Raw genomic sequence first — 19912 nt, forward strand, 5'->3', positions numbered from 1 at the left:
AGTCTATGTCATTCTGACGTATCTTCCTCTCCGTTTCAGCGAGCGGTAAACACCACTCTTCCGCTCCGAAGGAGCGATGGCGCTTGTTGAGCGCTGTTTGTGCAGGCCTGCTCTAAAGCATTCTCTAAAGCAACGTGACTGAATATGTTACGAAAAAGTACGCGAGTACTGAAGGGTTAAGAGCTTCGTCATTGCTATGGTTGCTATATCGATTTATTTCCTCCTGTTTCAGAGTTATGTGCAAGCACTGCAGAGGAAGGTATGTGGACCAGGACCGGAGTCCAACACATTGCAGTCTGACTCCACGCACCTCACGATACTGGCGGCCGACCAGGCCCAGCAGCTAACGGCGCTGACCGAGTCCGAGGACGACAGCAGAGACTTGTCAGCGGACATAATCCAGCTGGACAGACGACACCACGACTCCAACCGCGGTGTTACCAGACCTCCCTATCGATAGTGGTGAAGTCAATGCACATCGAAAGTTACCATAGTGACAGGCAACAGGCTATCAGTGGCGCAGTCTCCGAAGTGGATACAGTACCTTATGTAGATGATAACATTAGGTGTCACATAGACAGCAGTGATCGTTCAACCTACATAGTACACAAAACGCTCGCAAAGAGCGCTGAACTCTCATGCAAATTAGAGAGCAAGAATTACACGAGGCACAATATAAATAAGTGAAACAACGCACAGTTAATGTGAGTGCAGTATACTGAAGAAGACGTAAAGGACAAAGACCTTTGGCAAAGCGTTACTGTAGCTTATTCTTTAGAATCCGGCAACAAAGTTAACTTACATGAATGAAGCCCCGACAGCAGACAAACCCTGTTTCTCTCTTACTCTTTCACTCTCTGGAGCTGGCATTACTGGTCAAGTGGGAAGTGTTACGACTTGCAGGAAAGTCCAATAAGCTTGCAACCCTTTTTCAGATATATAAAAGTGGAATAACAACAACTGTTATTCACTCACTGACTGGTTGGTATATAGATTGATTGTGCTATTAATCTTATTAATATTGGTTATCGGTGTCTTTGGTCCAATCGTAGTTCCACAAAATCTGCAATAACGACACTATTACTTTGGAGTCTCAACCCAATATTAGTGCTCATCCATGGGCATATCACGTACCACACCAATTCTCTCTCTAGATATTTTCTGTTCTTGTTGAATGAATCAGGGTCGCAACTTCTTCACTTTCCTGTACTGGCAGGCTTCTGTAATCTTACACAACATAAGTTTAAGCATTCCGTCTGCATAGGTTTAACCGTTCTCGTTTCTGTATATGTATTTCTCGTCTATAATGGAGTAGATGGACTAAGTGCCTTTTGGATGACGGTGTTTGAAAGTCGAAATGGATCAAAGCAACCATGTATGCTCATTAAATTATAAGAAAAAGTATATAGTTATAAAACATCTGTAGGTATATAACAAAATATATATGCATAGAGGGTAAGAAATATATTTAAAATATATAAATAATATATATTCAAGATTCTATACATATATAGGCAGTCTAAACAAGAAAAGTAGTCATTAACTGCGAAACAGTCCACTTATGCGTATGAGATACGCGTGAGATGATATACACATCATTCATAAACTGTGCTGTGTTATTTGTAAAGATTTAATATCAAGTTTGGCGGGAAATGGCGTCAACATCTGTCAAATTACCTACCGATATGAAGTGTTCTATCGCACTTATACTAGAGGTGCAGACATTAAGCTGCTTATGAGTGTAAATAAGTTTTTTTAGGTAAATATTAGAAATAAAAATTTGATAATTCGATCACATTCCTATTCAATGGACATTGATAGACACAGCAAAAGTGTAGCAAATATACATATAGTGAGATTCAATTTCATGACCTTTGTTAGTGCGTATAAACCCAGATTACTGCCACCCCTGTAAACTTCTGGAAGTATGCTTCTTCCAGAAGCCAAGCAGAAGAATGTTCTATGATGAAGTGATAGTCCATGAAACATGATTTCAGTTACTCTGACTTGTGAGTACCGTCATTGAATTCATAAGTTTAGCCTATTGACCTATTCCCATCTAGTCAAAGTGCGTCCTGCATCTCCATGTAGAGAACCTAAATCTCATATTCGAAAGAGTGTGTAACATACCTGTATCATATATTGAAAATATTTTCGTTGGGTACGAAAATAATCCAGTGATGATGCAAACTTTTCAAATTTGCACATTTTTAACTGGAGACATGGACATTCTCTTAAGCGTTTTTGTCTTTCTCTTAGATTGTTCGTATTATAGTAATTTGTTTGCAGTGTAACATACTCTAATGTAATCATAAGAATGCACAGAACCGGTATATTAAACTTTTCAGTTACAAAAAAAAATTTTACTTCTCTCTTTTTAAGCAGGAAAAATATTCCTTAGACGATACTGTGGGCTCCTTAGGGAGTGAAGTTTGACAGAAGTAACCATGTGCTTAAAATAACAACTGGTATATGCATGAGAAATCAGCTAAGTACAGTACCGGTACTATTAAATATACGATCTTCATACATGCGAAATCAATATCTCTGCGTATAATTAACCTGCAGAATAAGAGTTCATAAATTCAATAAAATCAAATTTATACACATGTATAGGAGATTGATGTATATCATGTCTATGCTTCATAATGCTGTTACTATCTGAAGAGGTGGCGAATAAAACGAGTTTAGTCACAAAAAAAACTGACTTAAGGATACTTTTTTCGTTAGGTCGGTATTTCCTACAATGTGTTCACTTTAAAATTGATCAAAAGAAATTTTATTCCATTAAATTTCTATTGTAAATATTACAAGATTATTAAAAAATAATTTAGTCCACTACCGGTACATATGGTCAATCAGAAAAGAACAAGTCACAATCAACCAATCATGAAGCTGTAACCATAGCAACAATGCACATTGTGTTTTTCTTAACCTGTACTGCTAATACTTTTAATATCTAATATTTTATTTTACATCTTGTTTTAAATATTGTACCTATATTATTTTATCCATTTTGAAACAATGAGTGATATTGAACATAGTGTGGTGAGTGTCAGTGAAGTCAACAAAGATTCAAGAAAAAGAACTGTAAATCCTAGGAAAAATGCATTATAAAAACAAAAGAAGTATCAGTGAGCATTCAAAAAAAGATTATGTCCACCCTGGATTAATCAAAAAAGATTTAGTCCTATATTTAAATGTGTTTAAAATACAAATAACACACTTTTGATTTAAAAATGTGATGTGAAACAGTATCCAAAGTGTCGTAAGAAACTATAATAATGTAAACGTTAAATTTAGTGTTTTCAAAAGCTTATTAAATATAACAGTTTTTTGTTTCTCCTGAAAATTTTTATTTACGTGACTAAACTCGTTTTGTTAGCCACCTTGTCATTTTGCTTAGTAACAATTTCATATATTTATGCTGCAGGTGAGAAACAATCAAGTGCTCCCTCTCGAATCAGATACTGAGTTGCAGCACCGTATGTCACAATGATTTATCATGTGGTCTCTTGCTGCTAGTAGAACAGATTAAGAACATGAGCACAAATGATTTAACATTAAAAATTTTGACACACTTAGGCAAGTGTAATTCGTTGCCCAGGAAATGATGGCTATAATATTTGTAAGCAACATGAAAGTTCTGATGATGACACAGGTGTAATGAACATAATTTATAATATTCAGATATATTATAAAGTTACGATCAACTTTCACAATGATATAAAACTTAAGTTTTTCGGATTGAGTTAAACAAATAATGTATTAAACGGTAGAATATTATCTTTGTCTCCTGAAAATATGCTTCAAACAAAAAAGAAATGCAAAAGATAATGGAACAACAATAATGTCTTTCTCCTTAAGTTCTTTGCATAATAACAATAATTCAATAATTCTTTAGGAATCTATGGCGAATCACTTAAGTAACATCACAGTCTACTATATACAGTCGCGAAGCTTGAGGTGATTTTTTGCAAATCTCGCGATAAAGCGCTCCAAGCGGTTAGCAACTAGAAACAATAGACTGTCCAAGGTCGACTTTGGACTGTGTCGTATTTCCATCGAGTGCTAGCTCGTTGCATATTTCACATTGATGCTTGTGAAATGTTCGTTTTATTTTCAATTCTGGTGGGATTATTATTTCTTAGGCCTACTTTTTTTTTCAAAGGATATGTTTTTAATTATAACTGTTAATTTTGTTATTTTTATTTGTTACTTTACTAGAGACGTAGAAAAAGTCTGTTACAATAAAAGTTATTGATCACGTTTTATTTCCAATTCTGGTGTGATTATTATTGCTTAACCTCATCCCACTTTGTTAACTACGTAAGCCTACACTACAAGTACCGGTACACATAAGTTACTCCATTAATTCATACTTCCATTATTATTGTTGTAATGGGAAATGAAAATTAATATTTATTGGTTTCATAGTTAATTATCGCCATAACCTTGAATGAGTGAAGCGATTATAGTAAATTTCAGTTCGTTTTGCACAAACAAAAATGACCTATTTCTTGCAGGTACCGGTATCTTCGAGTTTATGGTGGAATTTAATATACTTCATTAAAATAATAAATTAACTTTATGCATTTAGTATTTCAATAATGGAAGGAAGGTGTTAATTTTTCCAAAAGAACACAACGAAAGTGTAACATATTTTGTCGTCTACTAGGAGAGAGATCTGCGATGATGAGGCGATTGTAGCGATCCTAGTGGTGGGCAACTACCCATGTTTGCATTTTTACTACATATTGAGCTTCGTGACTGTATATAGTAGACTGTGGTAACATATTGCCTTCTTTCTTTTATTTTACATTCTCCATGAAAAGGGCTTTTAATGTTTTTTTTTTTTTTTTTTGGTAACTAGAATATCATACTAACAATATCACGTCTTAAATTAGAACTTGGAATATCTGCATATTACAATGGTTAAAAGTACTTTAGTATGAAAAATATTATCAACGTTACTACTTAGTATGACGTCCTTTTCAGTCATAACAAAAAATCTTGCGAGACATTATCTTCCCTTCCTTCAAAATGAGAATAGGTAAAATAAATCTTTATTAGTGAATGATACCAATACATCCATAATCATATGTATATACATAATATTAAGGCACTTATGACACTGTCCGAAGCTATCATTCCAAATATTTGCGACTCAAAATGCAGCCAGGCTGCAAATATTTGTATTTTCTTTCGTTTTCTCTCACATGCATTCAAATAATATGACTAAACCAAAATATATGGGTCATTTCCCGCCATACTAGAGACGCTTCTATGCATTGTATTTGAATTTAATAGCTCCTCAGGGATGTCCATTGATTGTACGATTGCTGGACATTCATGTGGATGTACAACAAATGATACCAGCAAATTCTTCTACTTTCGAGATATTTGGAGGTTATTTCGTAAGCATCAATTAACAGACAGTTGAGAAGATTGTTTCTGCATGAACTGATACAACTCTGCTTGAAAATGAGGAGAGTTATAAATAATTTTGCTTTGTAGATTTCTTACATAAACGTATCGAAATTCACAACATATCAAATGATGTAACGAAATCACATACCTAGCCTGTGTATTAAGATTACAACTATATTGTAAATTATAAATTGACATTATTTATATGGCCCTGAGAATAACCATGTATCAGGGGATAATTTTTCGGCATCTTTCTGTTCATTTCTGTGCAGAAATCCTTTCCTAGAAAACATATAGAATTTGCTAAGGCACCTGTAGTTGTGAAATATATTTACCTCCAACTGCCATGTCATAATGAAAATATAAAAAGCATGAACATTTAGTCCGGAAGCAAATAGGACCGTTAACTACCAAGAAATTATTCCAGTGTGCATTTTGTAGGCTGCTATAAATGCTTATGAAACTAGTAAACTGTTACCGTACCTTCCAAGATCTATTACTGGTACATCCACAAACTTACGAGCAAACATTCTCATGAGGACAGATAAAAAAGTTTTTTTTTTCTTCCACCATGTTAATAATGTCAAATCAAATGCTTATACAAATTTTGGCTACTCGAACTCAATTACGGGGGACCGTCCAGAAAGTAAGCTTTCCTGGGGCCGTTTACAGAAAGAAAACACAACTTCATGGAAAGATTTATTGGAACATACAGAAATTGTTTAGCTATTTTTCAACATATTCCCCACCAGTGAGACATTTATCAGTAAGCTTAACTGTTAAACTGTCAATTCCTTTCCACTATTTTCTTATAATATTAAATGTCAATTTTTCTTTGGCCTAATAATTAGACTCCAATTCCAAAAAATATCACTGACTGTTTCAATGAGTGCTACAAGTTTGTTACTTTGAGAATGAGAATGAAACCGTGTACCGTTTCACATATGAACTGGTAATCACTCTGTTGTAGCAAAAGTATTATTTTATTCGTTTTGGACTTTTTCGAATAATGTATCATATTTTTTTTTTTTCGGAAAGATAAAAATTTTAAGTACCGATTTTTAAAATGTGTTTTTTTCCCCTTACCCATAACAAAATTTGCAGGCCCTTCGGGCAAAAAATGCCGCCCCAGGGCAACTTTCCTGGTCTGCCCATTGGTAAATATGCGCCTGCAGTGACAAAAATTACAGCAACTAGGGCTATACAATTTATACCATAACAGTTGCGTACAATAATTATCTTCAAGGAGCAGGGATCAGGCCCAATATACACCGTGTTTGAAAATAATTATGGTAGCACTTTCATAATTTTGAAACACGGTGTATATAATGGTTTCAAACGCAGAATGTTACAATATGAAATATCTCTGCATTCAAGTAAGAAATCGAAAAATTTGTTTTCATATCGAAGAAACCCATACTACCACAGGTATATTATTCTTTAAAAAAAAAAAACTGCATCAGAGGCTACATAAATATATTTAAGTTTCATGTCTGAAATAATCTTCGAGCTATGATGCAATTAAACATTATTTCCACTGAAGAGCTCTATGAATGCTGGATTTTATTGAAGAGCTCTGAAAGTGCTGCGGTTGTGATTAAATCTTCGAATTATATTGGAGAGCTTCGAGTACTATGATTGCATTGTGGTATTTTCAATTTTTCACCAGACTCCATTATTTCCATACAGCTTTCTTTGTTCTTTGAAGTGTTGTGCAATAATAAAATGCAAGTTATCAGACATTTCACAGTTTTCTTTTCACGCATTTTCAATGCGAATGACTAACTATTAAGAGACATATGAAACAATTTGGTTAGTGATAAATCCTTGCTTTGTTATGATTACTTCTCAGCTATTGATTTATCAGAAACAGCAAACGGAACCAACAAGACATTTTTTTTTTTTTTTCCTGAAGTCTAGGTGAACACACCGATCGTTTTACAGAATCCTAATCACAGTGTAAAAATTCTTTATTATTTTTTATTTTCAAATTCAATACATAAAATTGAATTCGCTAGTCAAAATTAGTTGCTCGTCCTGTTAACTTAAAGTACTGAATACAATACCAGTATCGGTAGTGTAGTAGGTGAGCTGTAGCTGAAATGTTGCTGACATTACTATGTATTTATAATAAATAGTCTTTCTTTTAACAATATTAACCTTTCTTTTTTTATATTTTTCGCATTACAGTACTGTACAACACTTATTTAATGAAAGCAAGTAAGAAAGCGTACCTATATACATACTACAGCATTTAACATCGTATCAACATGAGCCACCGTGTCAGCAGAAATGTTATATTCATGTTGATGACACAAGAATGTAAAACCAGTTTCCTAGCAGTGAATTTTCAAGCCATTTTTTTAACATTAACCATACTATTTGCTGCACTGTTTTTTTCGTGCTAGCAGACCAAAAATTGTACTTCATAAGGGTCAGTTATCGCCACCACCATCGCCAATGCTGCTACTGTTGCTGCTGCCACTGCCACCAAATCATATTCTTCTTGCTCCGCTTCTTCTCCACCATCATCACCTCCACCTCCTCCTTTTCCTCTTCCTACTCCATGGATTTACCTCAATAGCCTGTTCAGACTTCAAAACTTATCAATTTATATCTTTTTTTAAGATATCCAGTGGTCCATTGTCCTCGAAATTAAAATCTATTGCTGTTGTTGACAGTCATATTTTTTTCACTCTTGTGAAATGCCCTTTCCAATTGAATGTACAGGATCCTTAATATATACGGCTCATGAAGCAAAGGATCTGGTGATAGGTCGAGCATCAGCCGGTAAAATGCTGTCTACAATGGTGGAAAAAATAGAGCAATCAAGAAATGACGGGAGAAAGAGAAAAAATGAAAAGAGAAAAGAAGAAACAGAAAAATCAAGAAATGCAGCAGGAACGGAGAAATGAAAAAGAAAGAAGAAATACAGCAATCAAGAAATGGAGGAAGAAAGAAAAAATGAAAAGAGAAAAGAAGAAATCTAGACAGAAAGCAAACACTAAAAGAGAAAAAAATAAATAGGAAAATCAAGAAATTCAGCAGGAAAGCAAATGAAAAAGAAAGAAGAAATAGAGCAATCAAGAAATTGAGGAAGAAAGAAAAAAATGAAAAGAGAAGAGAAGAAATAGAGCAGTCAACAAATGTAGAAAGAAACGAAACACCAAAAAAGCAAAAAAGAAATAGAAAAATCAAGAAATGCAGTAGGAAAGGAGAAATGAAAAAGAAAGAAGAAATAAAGCAATCAAGAAATGGAGAAAGAAAGAAAAAATGAAAAGAGAAAAGAAGAAATAGAGCACTCAAGAAATCTAGAAAGAAAGTAAAACACTAAAAAAGAAAAGAATAAATAGAAAAATCAAGAAATTCAGCAAGAAAGCAAATGAAAAAGAAAGAAGAAATAGAACAATAAAAAAATGGAGAAAGAAAGAAAAAATTAAAAAAGAAAGGAAGAAATAAAGCACTTAACAAATCTAGAAAGAAAGTAAACACTAAAAAAGAAAAGAAGAAATTCAGCAGGAAAGCAAATGAAAAAGAAAGAAGAAATAGAGCAATCAAGAAATGGAGAAAGAAAGAAAAAATGAAAAAAGAAAAGAAGAAATAGAAAAATCAAGAAATTCAGCAGGAAAGCAAATGAAAAAGAAAGAAGAAATGGAGCAATCAAGAAATGGAGAAAGAAAGAAAAAATGAAAAAAGAAAAGAAGAAATAAAGCACTCAACAAATCTAGAAAGAAAGTAAATACTAAAAAAAGAAAAGAAATATAGAAATCAAGAAATGCAGCAGGAAAGGAGAAATGAAGAAGAAAGAAGAAATAGAGCAATCAAGAAATGGAGAAAGGAAACATGAAGAGGAAAAGATAGATATGAAAAGATGGAGAAAAAAAAAGAAGGCACCAAAAAAGAAAACGATAGAGAAATGAAGAAATAGAGAAAGAAAGAAAAATATGAAAAAAAAAAACAAAACAAAAGAAGAAATAGTAAAAAAAAGAAACAGAGAAAGAACTCAAGGTGGGAGGGGTTGAGTAGGGAAGAATATACTATAACGCTACAACAGACCAGTGCAGTGTAATTTTCCCAGGATGCATATGGCAGTTATATATTTTAATGACTCTGTATAAACTAATTAAACACATACACTTTAGAGTCCACCTGGTTGGCAAGTTGGTATGGCGCTGGCCTTCTATGCTCAAGGTTGCGGGTTCGATCCCGGGCCAGGTCGATGGCATTTAAGTGTGCTTAAATGCGACAGGCTCATGTCAGTAGATTTACTGGCATGTAAAAGAATTCCTGCGGGACAAAATTCCGGCACATCTGGCGACGCTGATATAACCTCTGCAGTTTCGAGCGTCGTTAAATAAAACATAACATTTTAACATACACTTTAGATGATTAATTTTGTCTTTATTCCATGATTATATTTCTTATCTCGCAATTTTACACCCTGCCACAGCTCTCAGAGACTACATTTCAGTAGCCTACAATACTTTACTATATTGTGTAGTTAATGTCTCACAGTCATTTCTTAATGTTAGTGTTTCCTTCTGTACCTTTTTAAGAACTACACGTCTTAACATATAGTAGAAATGTAAACATACTCATTTTAGTTTAAATATCTTGTAAGACAATAATACATAACAAATATAAAAATGTCCGGAATAATAATGTAAGTGCAAGAGCGTGAATCAAAATTCTAGCTACAATATCTACAGTGCCATTAAATGGATAGTTAGTGTAATATTCGTGATTGAAGCTAACAATGATAAGGACTAGAAACATGCTAATATTTCTTAATAGAAAAATAATTCCTAAGGACTAATGAAAATTTCAAATCTTTTATTACTATTAGAAGACAAGTCCATAAACTGAGAAACGAAATCGTGACTAAGCAAATTTGTACTTTGAAAGAATCAAAGAATGAATTATGAAAATTATCCACACAAATTTTTTAAGTTATAGTATGCTTATTACACGATGACACCAATCATAACGTTTGCCATAACTTCCTAATGATGGCCAAAAAATTAAGGATAAGAAAGGCAGGAAAGCTGACATTCTCCCGACACTTAATCATTCACTGACTTTTTGTTTCGTTAGCAAAGTGAAATATAATACAAATTATTCCCGTCATCATTTTTATGGTCTCAATTTTTCTTTCATATTACAAAATTATGTTCAGTATGTCTACTTTTCATTGCTAATAAATTTTACCGGTCATTTACATATTTCCTCAGTCTCAAAAGTGGGCCACATCCACCAACTTTCATTAATCTACACGTATTCAATACAAAAGTGAATTTGGTTCTTTCAGTTAAGTATATACTTGTATATAGCTACAATGAGGAATATGCTTGCAACACAGAAGAACTTGTTGGCGTCATTTACAGAGAAACATCTACAACAGATCTGCCGAACCAGGCATGTGTATGGCTATGGAATATTAATCTTTCTGTTCTAAGCTCTTAAGCAGATGGGACCGACAGTTTTGCATAAGAGATACAAGAGTGCAGAATAAATTATGTAAATGTTAAGGTACAGGGTGTTATTATACTTGTAACAATGTTAATGTGTGATGTTGCAAAGAATGTGTGATCAGAATTGGAGCTGAAGTTGTATTCAGACTTTCATGACTGTTCAATGTGTTCATTTCCTTCAATTCTTCAATAACTTTAGATCCATTTTCTGAAGCACACTGTATATAAAACAGTGCTTGGAGTAAGCGGGACTATAGATATCTGAACAATATTAACTATATTTGTTAAGCAATGATAAATATGAATTAAAATTTTATTTTCATATTTAGGCTCTTTTAACTAGTTTTTCTCAACTTTCAAGTTCCTTTTATCTCTACATGATGTATTTCGAATTATTTAATGTGTGTTTTAACATTCCAGTTCTTTAAAAAAAACACACTGATTAAATATTTAACATCTTCTAACTTATATTAAAACTTTCTAATTTGGCTCTTATAGGTACATAGAAGAAAGTAATATAGCCTCCATTATAATAAAAATTAAATGCAAATTAACTGATACACAGTGAAGCACAGATATCAGTGTGTGTCACAACTTGGTATTATAAACATACAGGGGCATACGCAAAGGGGGAGTGGGAACGGGTTTGAACCCCCCCCCCCCTTTCCATTGACTTAAGAAAAAATTACATATATTTCAATATATTTTATTGTTTCCAAGGAATTTCGTGTTATATAAAGTAAAGGGTCTTATCTGTCATATACAAATAACTGTTGACTAAATATAATATATCGCCCCTCTTTTGTAAAAAGGGGACAACCAAGAAATCATTAGTTTCACAATACAAGCAAAAAACTTATAGCCGAACTTCTCTCTTCATTGCAAATGACCCATTTGAGTTATCAAACTTACATAATACAAAATAACGACTATTCTTAGTTGTAACAATAGATAGATAGATAGATAGATAGATAGATATTTATTAGCCTTAGGAAATACAATGATTTCATGGCATCGTCAGAGTGAATACATAATAAATATGCGGTTACATACATGTTTTTCCGACATACAAGATATCTACAATAATATACAAATAATATACAATCAATACATTCAGTAATGAAGTCAATTCTCCACAGTTTTCTTCAGACCATTACTTGTACAAGGTTCTTGGTTTCCTTATCCTCTTGGGCAGTACAATGACATCTTTCAAATTTTAAAGTTTATTAATAGTTTTTAGTATATCTTTTTTTTTAAATAACTGATTAAATAGCGATCTTACTCGTGTTAATTATGTAAGCATGTGTGGCTTACAGCTGTTTCGGTGCTACTTGACACAGAAGGCTCTGAGGATGGTGTCAAGTAGTACCGAAACAGCTGTAAGCCGCATATGCTTACGTAATTAACACGAGTAAGATCGCCATTTAATCAATTATTTATATTCAAGTGTTAAAAGTAGTGTACGAAAGATTCAACATGGATCTTTTTTTTATTTAGAAAATCACTTTTTACATGGCAGCCGGGTAGCTCAGTTGGTAGAGCAGCTGCTATGGACTGGAAGGTCCGGGGTTCGATCCCAGGTGGTGACAGGATTTTTTCTCGTTGCCGAACTTCCAGAATGGCCCTGAGGTTCACTCAGCCTCCTATAAAATTGAGTACCGGGTCTTTCCCGGGGGTAAAAGGAGGTCAGAGCGTGATGCCGACCACACCACCTCATTCTAGTGCCGAGGTCATGGAAAGCATGGGGCTCTACCTCCTCGCCCCCCAAGTGCCTTCATGGCATGTTACGGGGATACCTTTACTTTACTTCTTACATACCAGGAACGATATATATGATTACTGTGTAAATGTAATAATGACACAAACATTTTTTATTATACAAAATTAAACACATTTAAAATTTGTTAAAAATTGGATGGCTGTGAAAAAATTACATTTCAAAGATTTTGTAAGGATATTCATGAATATGTTCTGTTAGAACATAGTATCTATACATAATATTAATAAATATACCGTAACATAATAATAATAATAATAATAATAATAATAATAATAATAATAATAATAATAATAATAATAATACACAAAATTTAAAATACCGATAATGTAAATTGTGAACAATTTTAATAATGACAAAATTCTGCGTATGCTATTTTACACATATAAAGCACATACACCTTCCCAATGGAAATTAAATGTTGCAGAGATGAAATGAAAGAGAGTTTGCAATTTAAGAAGATTATGAACTACAGGTAGGGTACATTAAAATAAAAGAATAAGACGTAAGCTTAAAGTTGAAAATTCTTCATTGTAAAAAAGACTGATTTCAAATCTTTTTTACTTCATACTAGCCGTACCCGTGTGTTACGCTGCATCCATTAGAAATAAATATAAAGTAATTACATAATTAAAATAGGACATTTGATCCAGGGAACATTCGTGTTTGATAGAAGGATAAATCATTTATTATGTTACTTAATTTAAATTGTATTAAAAGAATTAAAATGCGATCATTTTGATCCAGAGACCACTCATTTGGTCATAAAAATTATTTTAGGAAATACAGGAAACGAATTTACAGAATAGCCTATCAAGTTTTCTGTGCATAAGAAGCTATTTTAATCTTACTTGTCCTCGATTCACTCAGAAGTTACTGTAATAACATTATAGCATTATGTCCATCTAGAGAAACTACACTTTGCAATGGTGAATTAATAATTAATTATACAAATGGGTTAATTTAGCTCCCGATATTACTTCATACAAACACAGAAACATTCTCTGTAGGCTATGTTTCATAGCTTTCGATTGTTGTTGTCCAAGGCCCCTTATAGACGAAGTCGTTTTTTATTTCATTACACGGCTTTAGATGGCATTGTTATTGTAATTTTGAAACTCATTTATCTCATTAAATATCAATCCTATCAAAATTTTGCATAGAATAAAATTTATCGGAAATTATCTTTAAAGAACTTTCGTTATGTAATATTTTTCATGAAAATTAATAATGAGGGAGATATTTCGATTTATTTAATTCAAGCGCCCTTATAACCCCCATTTTAAATAAAATATTTTGAATGCCATATAGGCTAAATTCTAAGTTACAACGAACTTAATTTATATTCAAATTTGCATTTAAATCGGTTCAGCCATTATCGCGTGAAAAGGTAACAAACATACAGACAGACATACAAACAAAAATTTCAAAAAAGCGATTTTCGGTTTCAAAGCGGTTAATTATATATGTTAGGACCAATTATTTTTTAAAAAATCGAAAATTACCAGAAAAATTTCGGCTACAGATTTATTATTAGCATAGATTAAAATGTTTGAACAATTAATGGTTTTGTGTCAATGCTGTTATAAACATCTAAATCATGGAGGTTACGACTACAAAGAAAATATAAACTGTAAAAGAACTTCTTGGTGAGTTTTTATGAATGAGATTGAAGTGTTTTATAAATACAAGTTGTGAAAAATGTACATTTGCATCTTAAAGAATACTGTTCAATTTTCTCAATCCTCTGAGATATCTGAGGTGTATACTCAGAATTGACTATCGTGGGAGAGTCCCCCTTGCTCACAGCACTGTCGCTACTGTGATGTGGACAACGTCCTCAGCATTGTAAATATTCGGGATGGATGTTTTCGTATCAATGAGATGCGATATATTGGGAATCAGACATTTAAAACATAAATGGATAGGCTGTGGAACTGGCCGACTTTTTGGTGCGGTGCATATTTGTAATGCAAATGATGTTATGTGAATTTTTAATGTCTTGCCAGAAGTGGCTTACATTTAAGACAGCCTGCACCTTCTCCTCAAGATGGATACCACAAAAATATGATTGCTTGTTTAATGGCAACAAAATGCGACTGAAACCTTCACAATGCAAGGGTCGATGTGAACTTAGGTCCACTGAGACACAGCAGTTTTTCTGCGATATGGTACGGTATTTTGCAAAGCCATCTCTGACCATTTAACACGTAGAAATAATACGAGTAAATGTCATAAGGGCTATTTAACATTAGAAACTCTTAATTACAATAAGAACCATCTGCTCCAATGGGTAAAACAGAAAAAATAAAATCATCCAGCAGCACACAGTTTTTAAACAGAATGTGACTAGTATTGCTAAATAATATTGCCACAACTCTTTTACTTATACAGGGTTTTCATTTCAAAACTTCCCAGTCTAAATAACTAATTATTTACATTGAATTCAATTTAACCCATATCTGCCTAGTGTTGCGTTTTCACAACAGTCTGCATTAGCTATTTTTCTGCAAAAATGCAAAGGAATTAATTGCAAAATTAACTTTTATTTCATTGTTGTGTATACTAGAAGAATCAAAGAAGCCTGCAGCACAATAATTAACTTCCATTTCAGTTTCATGTGGCAGTGCAAAAATTATGAAAATATTCAACAAAAAAAAAATCTTGGGCATAAATGGGTTAAACAAAAAAAACACATCAATTAGATATTGAGGGGGAATTTTGAAACCAGGCTTAATTGCATTTTAGATTTCACCCACCCCCCCCAACCCCCAGCCACCCCACTTTGAAATTTGAAATGGCACCCCTATATTTTTATACTTCAATATGAAAGAGCATTCAATTGTTTATACATCTCACTCATTTTGTTTTCGCATCTTTTGTTTTCTATCGTCACCTGGCAACCTGTATTTTTGTTACTATCAGTTGATTGTAGGATGAAAACACAGCTTATTTTGTGTAATTTCCTAAATTTAATCAATAAGGATGATTTATGTTCTCTCTTGAAGGGTAACACCATTTTAAAATACACAAACACAACTATTACATGAAATGCTCAATAAGTTTTTGTAGCTTTATTCTCTTCAGCTCTAATCAACAATAACAATAATCCAGGTTGCCAGGCAACGATAGAAAACAAAAGATGCGAAAACGAATGATACACATCTGTTGCTCAAGACGTCATACACTACAATTCGATTATTTCTTGGATGTCTTGGTGACAAAGCTCCCAAACAACCAGTATGACGAGCTACAAACTCAAAAGTTCTCATTGTATTGGTCCTACAAATAGAGATAGAAATGGAACATCAAACTTATCTTGCTGGAAATTCTGCATATTTACACCACAGAAATATATCTACTGTGTTTGCACGTATACATTCTTGACATCTTCGTATAAAATTGTTGTTCACATGGCAAAGTCATTACCGGTACCTAGTTAAAATTGCTGCTATGTTCCTCCTAATACATTTATTTATACCGTAAACTGGGGTTACTTTGAACACAGAGAAAACTTTGACCATTTTTTTCAGAAAATCATATTTAGGTTTCTACATGCTGCACTTGTTATAGATGGAGGTAAATTTGGTATGAGAATGATGTTATGATAATTTACCTCCATCTATAACAAATGCAGCATGTAGAAACCTAAATATGATTTTCTGAAAAAATAGTCAAAGTTTTCTCTGTGTTCAAAGTAACCCCAGTTTACGGTACGTTTATTTTTTGGGAATCTGAAGAAAAAACGCATAAGCGGGAAAAACCTATGACTGAAATTACTTTTAATAACATCTGAAATTGCATTTTAAGGTTACCAGATTTTTTTTCACAATTTCCAGAAACAGATATCGACATATTAAAAGAAATAATTTTAACTTTTCTATTAAATTGCCGTTCTCTTACATTATTTTTACACAATTTAAAGAATTAAAGTACTGGTACTTATTCCATTTACAAATTAATGTATTGTTTTCTTTTCAGAAGAGTGAATTTTTTTGTAAGCAGGTCTTCTCTAGATTTCAATTTTTCAGCAAAATTTTTGACAGGTTATGTAGACATTGGTTAATGATTAAGATAGCAAGCATGGCATGAACAGTTTCTAATCTCATTCTGGATTTTTGGGATGTCCACATCATGTTCATTGAACAAACTCCCTCCAAATGAAGCATTACTTCCAGGGCACAGAGATAGTTCAATCAACTTCTGGAGTTGTGCAGAGAGATTAATTTTCTCAGAAAAAAAGAAAGAAAGAAAAATGCACTGCATTTTGAGCAAAGAGTAGAATTTTCTTCATTCCACTTTGCCATTTTCTCTGAAGTGACATATTTCTTCAAGCAAGAAATTTCATCAATTAAATTATTTCATCCAGGTCAAGTCCATCTACATTTGAAGAAAAATAACGGACTGTCTCTTCAAATTTTTTTCTTTCTGCAGGACGTCTCAGCAATACAAGTGCACTTCATAGATAGGGTACATTATCTTGTGAATAACACAGGCACTGGGATATTCAACAGCATTTTCATAAAATTCATTAGAGAAACTGAGAATTCTGTTGTGAAATGAGAGCCACTTCTTCTAATGATGCCAAAAGTTGCTTAGTTGATTATGGAATAAATTTGTCTTCTTACAGTTTTTTATTAACTTGGATAATAACCGAAGACTTGATTGCAGTTATGTCTTCGCCTTCAGTTTTGATAATGGCATCATGATAAAGCGGCAAAGTTGCATTAGAAAAATTTATCACAGCAATATCCAGGGATTATTAAACCATATTAATAATTAACAACAAAAATTCGCAAAAACTTATACTCGAAATGTTACTTGCAAATACAAATGATTAAATGCCACCAAAATTAAATGATATTACGAAATTCATAATTTGTTATGGCTTATAAGTAAGTTCAAAATAAGATTCAGTAAATTAATGTTATGTCTCCGTGCTCTGTTGCAAAATACTATGGTATCAAAATGAGTTAACCAAGTATTATTAAGAAATTTTCCCATTAACAAAATGTTAAACATCATTCAGCTGTAATGCATACTAATACCTAACTATATACACACACGCAAGGAAAAAATGGAATAAATTACACGTTCCTTGCAGCAGGACCAATTTTAAACTTTCCAGGACGCAGAAAGCCATTGCAGAGAACAGCTCTGAAAGTTCCATGTGATTGCTAACAAGCACCAATCAGCGTCATGTGCGACTGTTGAAGACTTCATACTGTTTTAGGTCTTAATTCTAAAATTCAGTTACGTGAACTAGGCAACTCTATACACTATATAAATTTTATACGTAGTAAAACTGTTCAGAGCTAAAGATAACTGTAGGCAGAATTAATTCGTGTATTGTTAGTAATGTGTACAGAAACACGTGCGTTTGTGCCACAGAAATTTTAAACACAGGGCGTTGCCATGGTAAAGTAAACATAACTCTTTAAGGGGACAGACAGATCAAGTCGTGGAACTTCCTTATCACCAACTTCAATGGAGCTGTCAACGCCATTTCTCTAAGAGGTCTGAAAGCATCAGCTTCAACAAAGTTCTTCACACTTCATTATTAAGCGGTTAATTGACCATTTAATAAGTAAGTTTAGAAGTGGTAGTATTAAGAAAGTTAATAAATATTTATAAGAAAGCCTTTTTTTCTCCTATAATAATGCTATGTTCATCTGAATTATTGTACTTTACTTTACAAAAAAATTGACACTTAAGAAAGAATCGCTTGCAAGCAATCAAACAGTCACAATTTCATGAAAACTTGTCTTCAACAACATTAAAATATTTCACCGCCTGTAACTCATTCCAGATCTATTTTAATCTTTCCAATCAGATAACTACCAGTAATTTAGCAAACAAATTCTAACCATGTTCCTTACAATAGTTTCACCAGGATTCCATCTTTTTTGAAAATATATTCTGATTCAGACTCTTTTTACTAAATTACTGGTACCGTATATTAAGTTTAAAAACAGTGTTTGTACTTGAATTCGGGAATAGCAAGGTAATAATATAGCCCCACAATGCGTATAACCTTTCCTGTAATTCCCATTTTCCTTGCACGCTAATGTTTTCACGAGATCTCTCCTAATAATAAATTCGATTATAATTTCCCACTTCTATGCTCTGCCAGTATAAAATATTACTGTCTTTACGGTACCAATAAAATTGGAAGTCACCAATAAAACTGCATTTTAAATAAATGCAGGAACATGTTATTTTTTTCCACATGGAAAATTTGTAATATATAAACAGTAACAAGAATTGCTTTCCAAGCTATGTACAGAAAATATACAATACTGTACAGATTATCACGAGACTATACATTGTGAAGAATACTTCCAATGTTGCCAAGTGTTGACAATATGTGCAATGTCTTGAATGTGAGCTGGCAGCTAAGTGTTGGCATTGGTATATCTTCTACATTCAGTGAACAGTGAGTTCTGTGGTTATTATTCTTTCCAATAACACAAGGCAATTTGTTATATCATTGTGTATATAAATGTATTTGCTAAAATTACGGAACATTTGAAAAATGCCAAAGATTACTAAATAAAGAGTCATGCTAGTATCATTATTCTGTATTCCCTTACTTGTCTTTTAATAACTTACTCTTCACTTTACTTTCTTAGGTTTCACAGAAGTGCCCAGCAACAAATATGACTTTTTCAAAGATTTTAGTTTATGCACTTGATTACTGTACTAATTCTACATAATCAGTATTGGTACGGTATTCTATTAAATCGCATATTCTAAGTAATCTTTCAATGAGAGAGAATACTGAGCAATTGCTATTTAATAGTGTTTTACCGCAAATCACAGTATTATTCTAAAAGTACGGTATTGGTAATGCTGTTATCTATGCTACTTCTCCGTTTATATTTGCATGACCAAAATTAATATTGAGAAATCCTTTAATGAAAGCCAATTTGATTATTATGCTAATTAAAATGTATTATAACATTTAAAATTTAGTACCGTACGTACTTAACATCGTAATGGGGTTGTCTATAACTCGATATTGTTTAAGCACAGTCTAGTATATATAGTCACCGAAGCTTGAGTTGTGAGGGTGCTAGGAACAATAGACTGTGCAGGTACTATTTCGCATTGTCTGTAATGAGGCGATAGTAGCAATCCTAGTGGTTAGCAACTATCTATGGATGCATATTTACTACGTATTGAGCTTCGTGACTGTATATACTAGACTGTGGTTTAAGTAAAGGGAATTAAG

The 19912-nt window shown here is 32.9% G+C and overlaps 1 protein-coding gene across 1 annotated transcript in view; it reads left to right on the plus strand.

Annotated features, from left to right (window-relative positions):
• LOC138712458 (transmembrane protein 198) overlaps positions 1-19255 on the plus strand; it is a 363343-nt gene extending 344088 nt beyond the window's left edge. The window contains exon 8 of the mRNA XM_069844288.1: positions 233-19255. Coding sequence (XP_069700389.1) covers positions 233-460 — 228 coding nt within the window. The 3' untranslated portion in view covers positions 461-19255. The remainder of the gene's footprint in view (positions 1-232) is intronic.
• Positions 19256-19912: the final 657 nt, after the last annotated feature.

Source organism: Periplaneta americana, chromosome 13, assembly GCF_040183065.1.
Source record: "Periplaneta americana isolate PAMFEO1 chromosome 13, P.americana_PAMFEO1_priV1, whole genome shotgun sequence".
NCBI lineage: Eukaryota > Metazoa > Arthropoda > Insecta > Blattodea > Blattidae > Periplaneta > Periplaneta americana.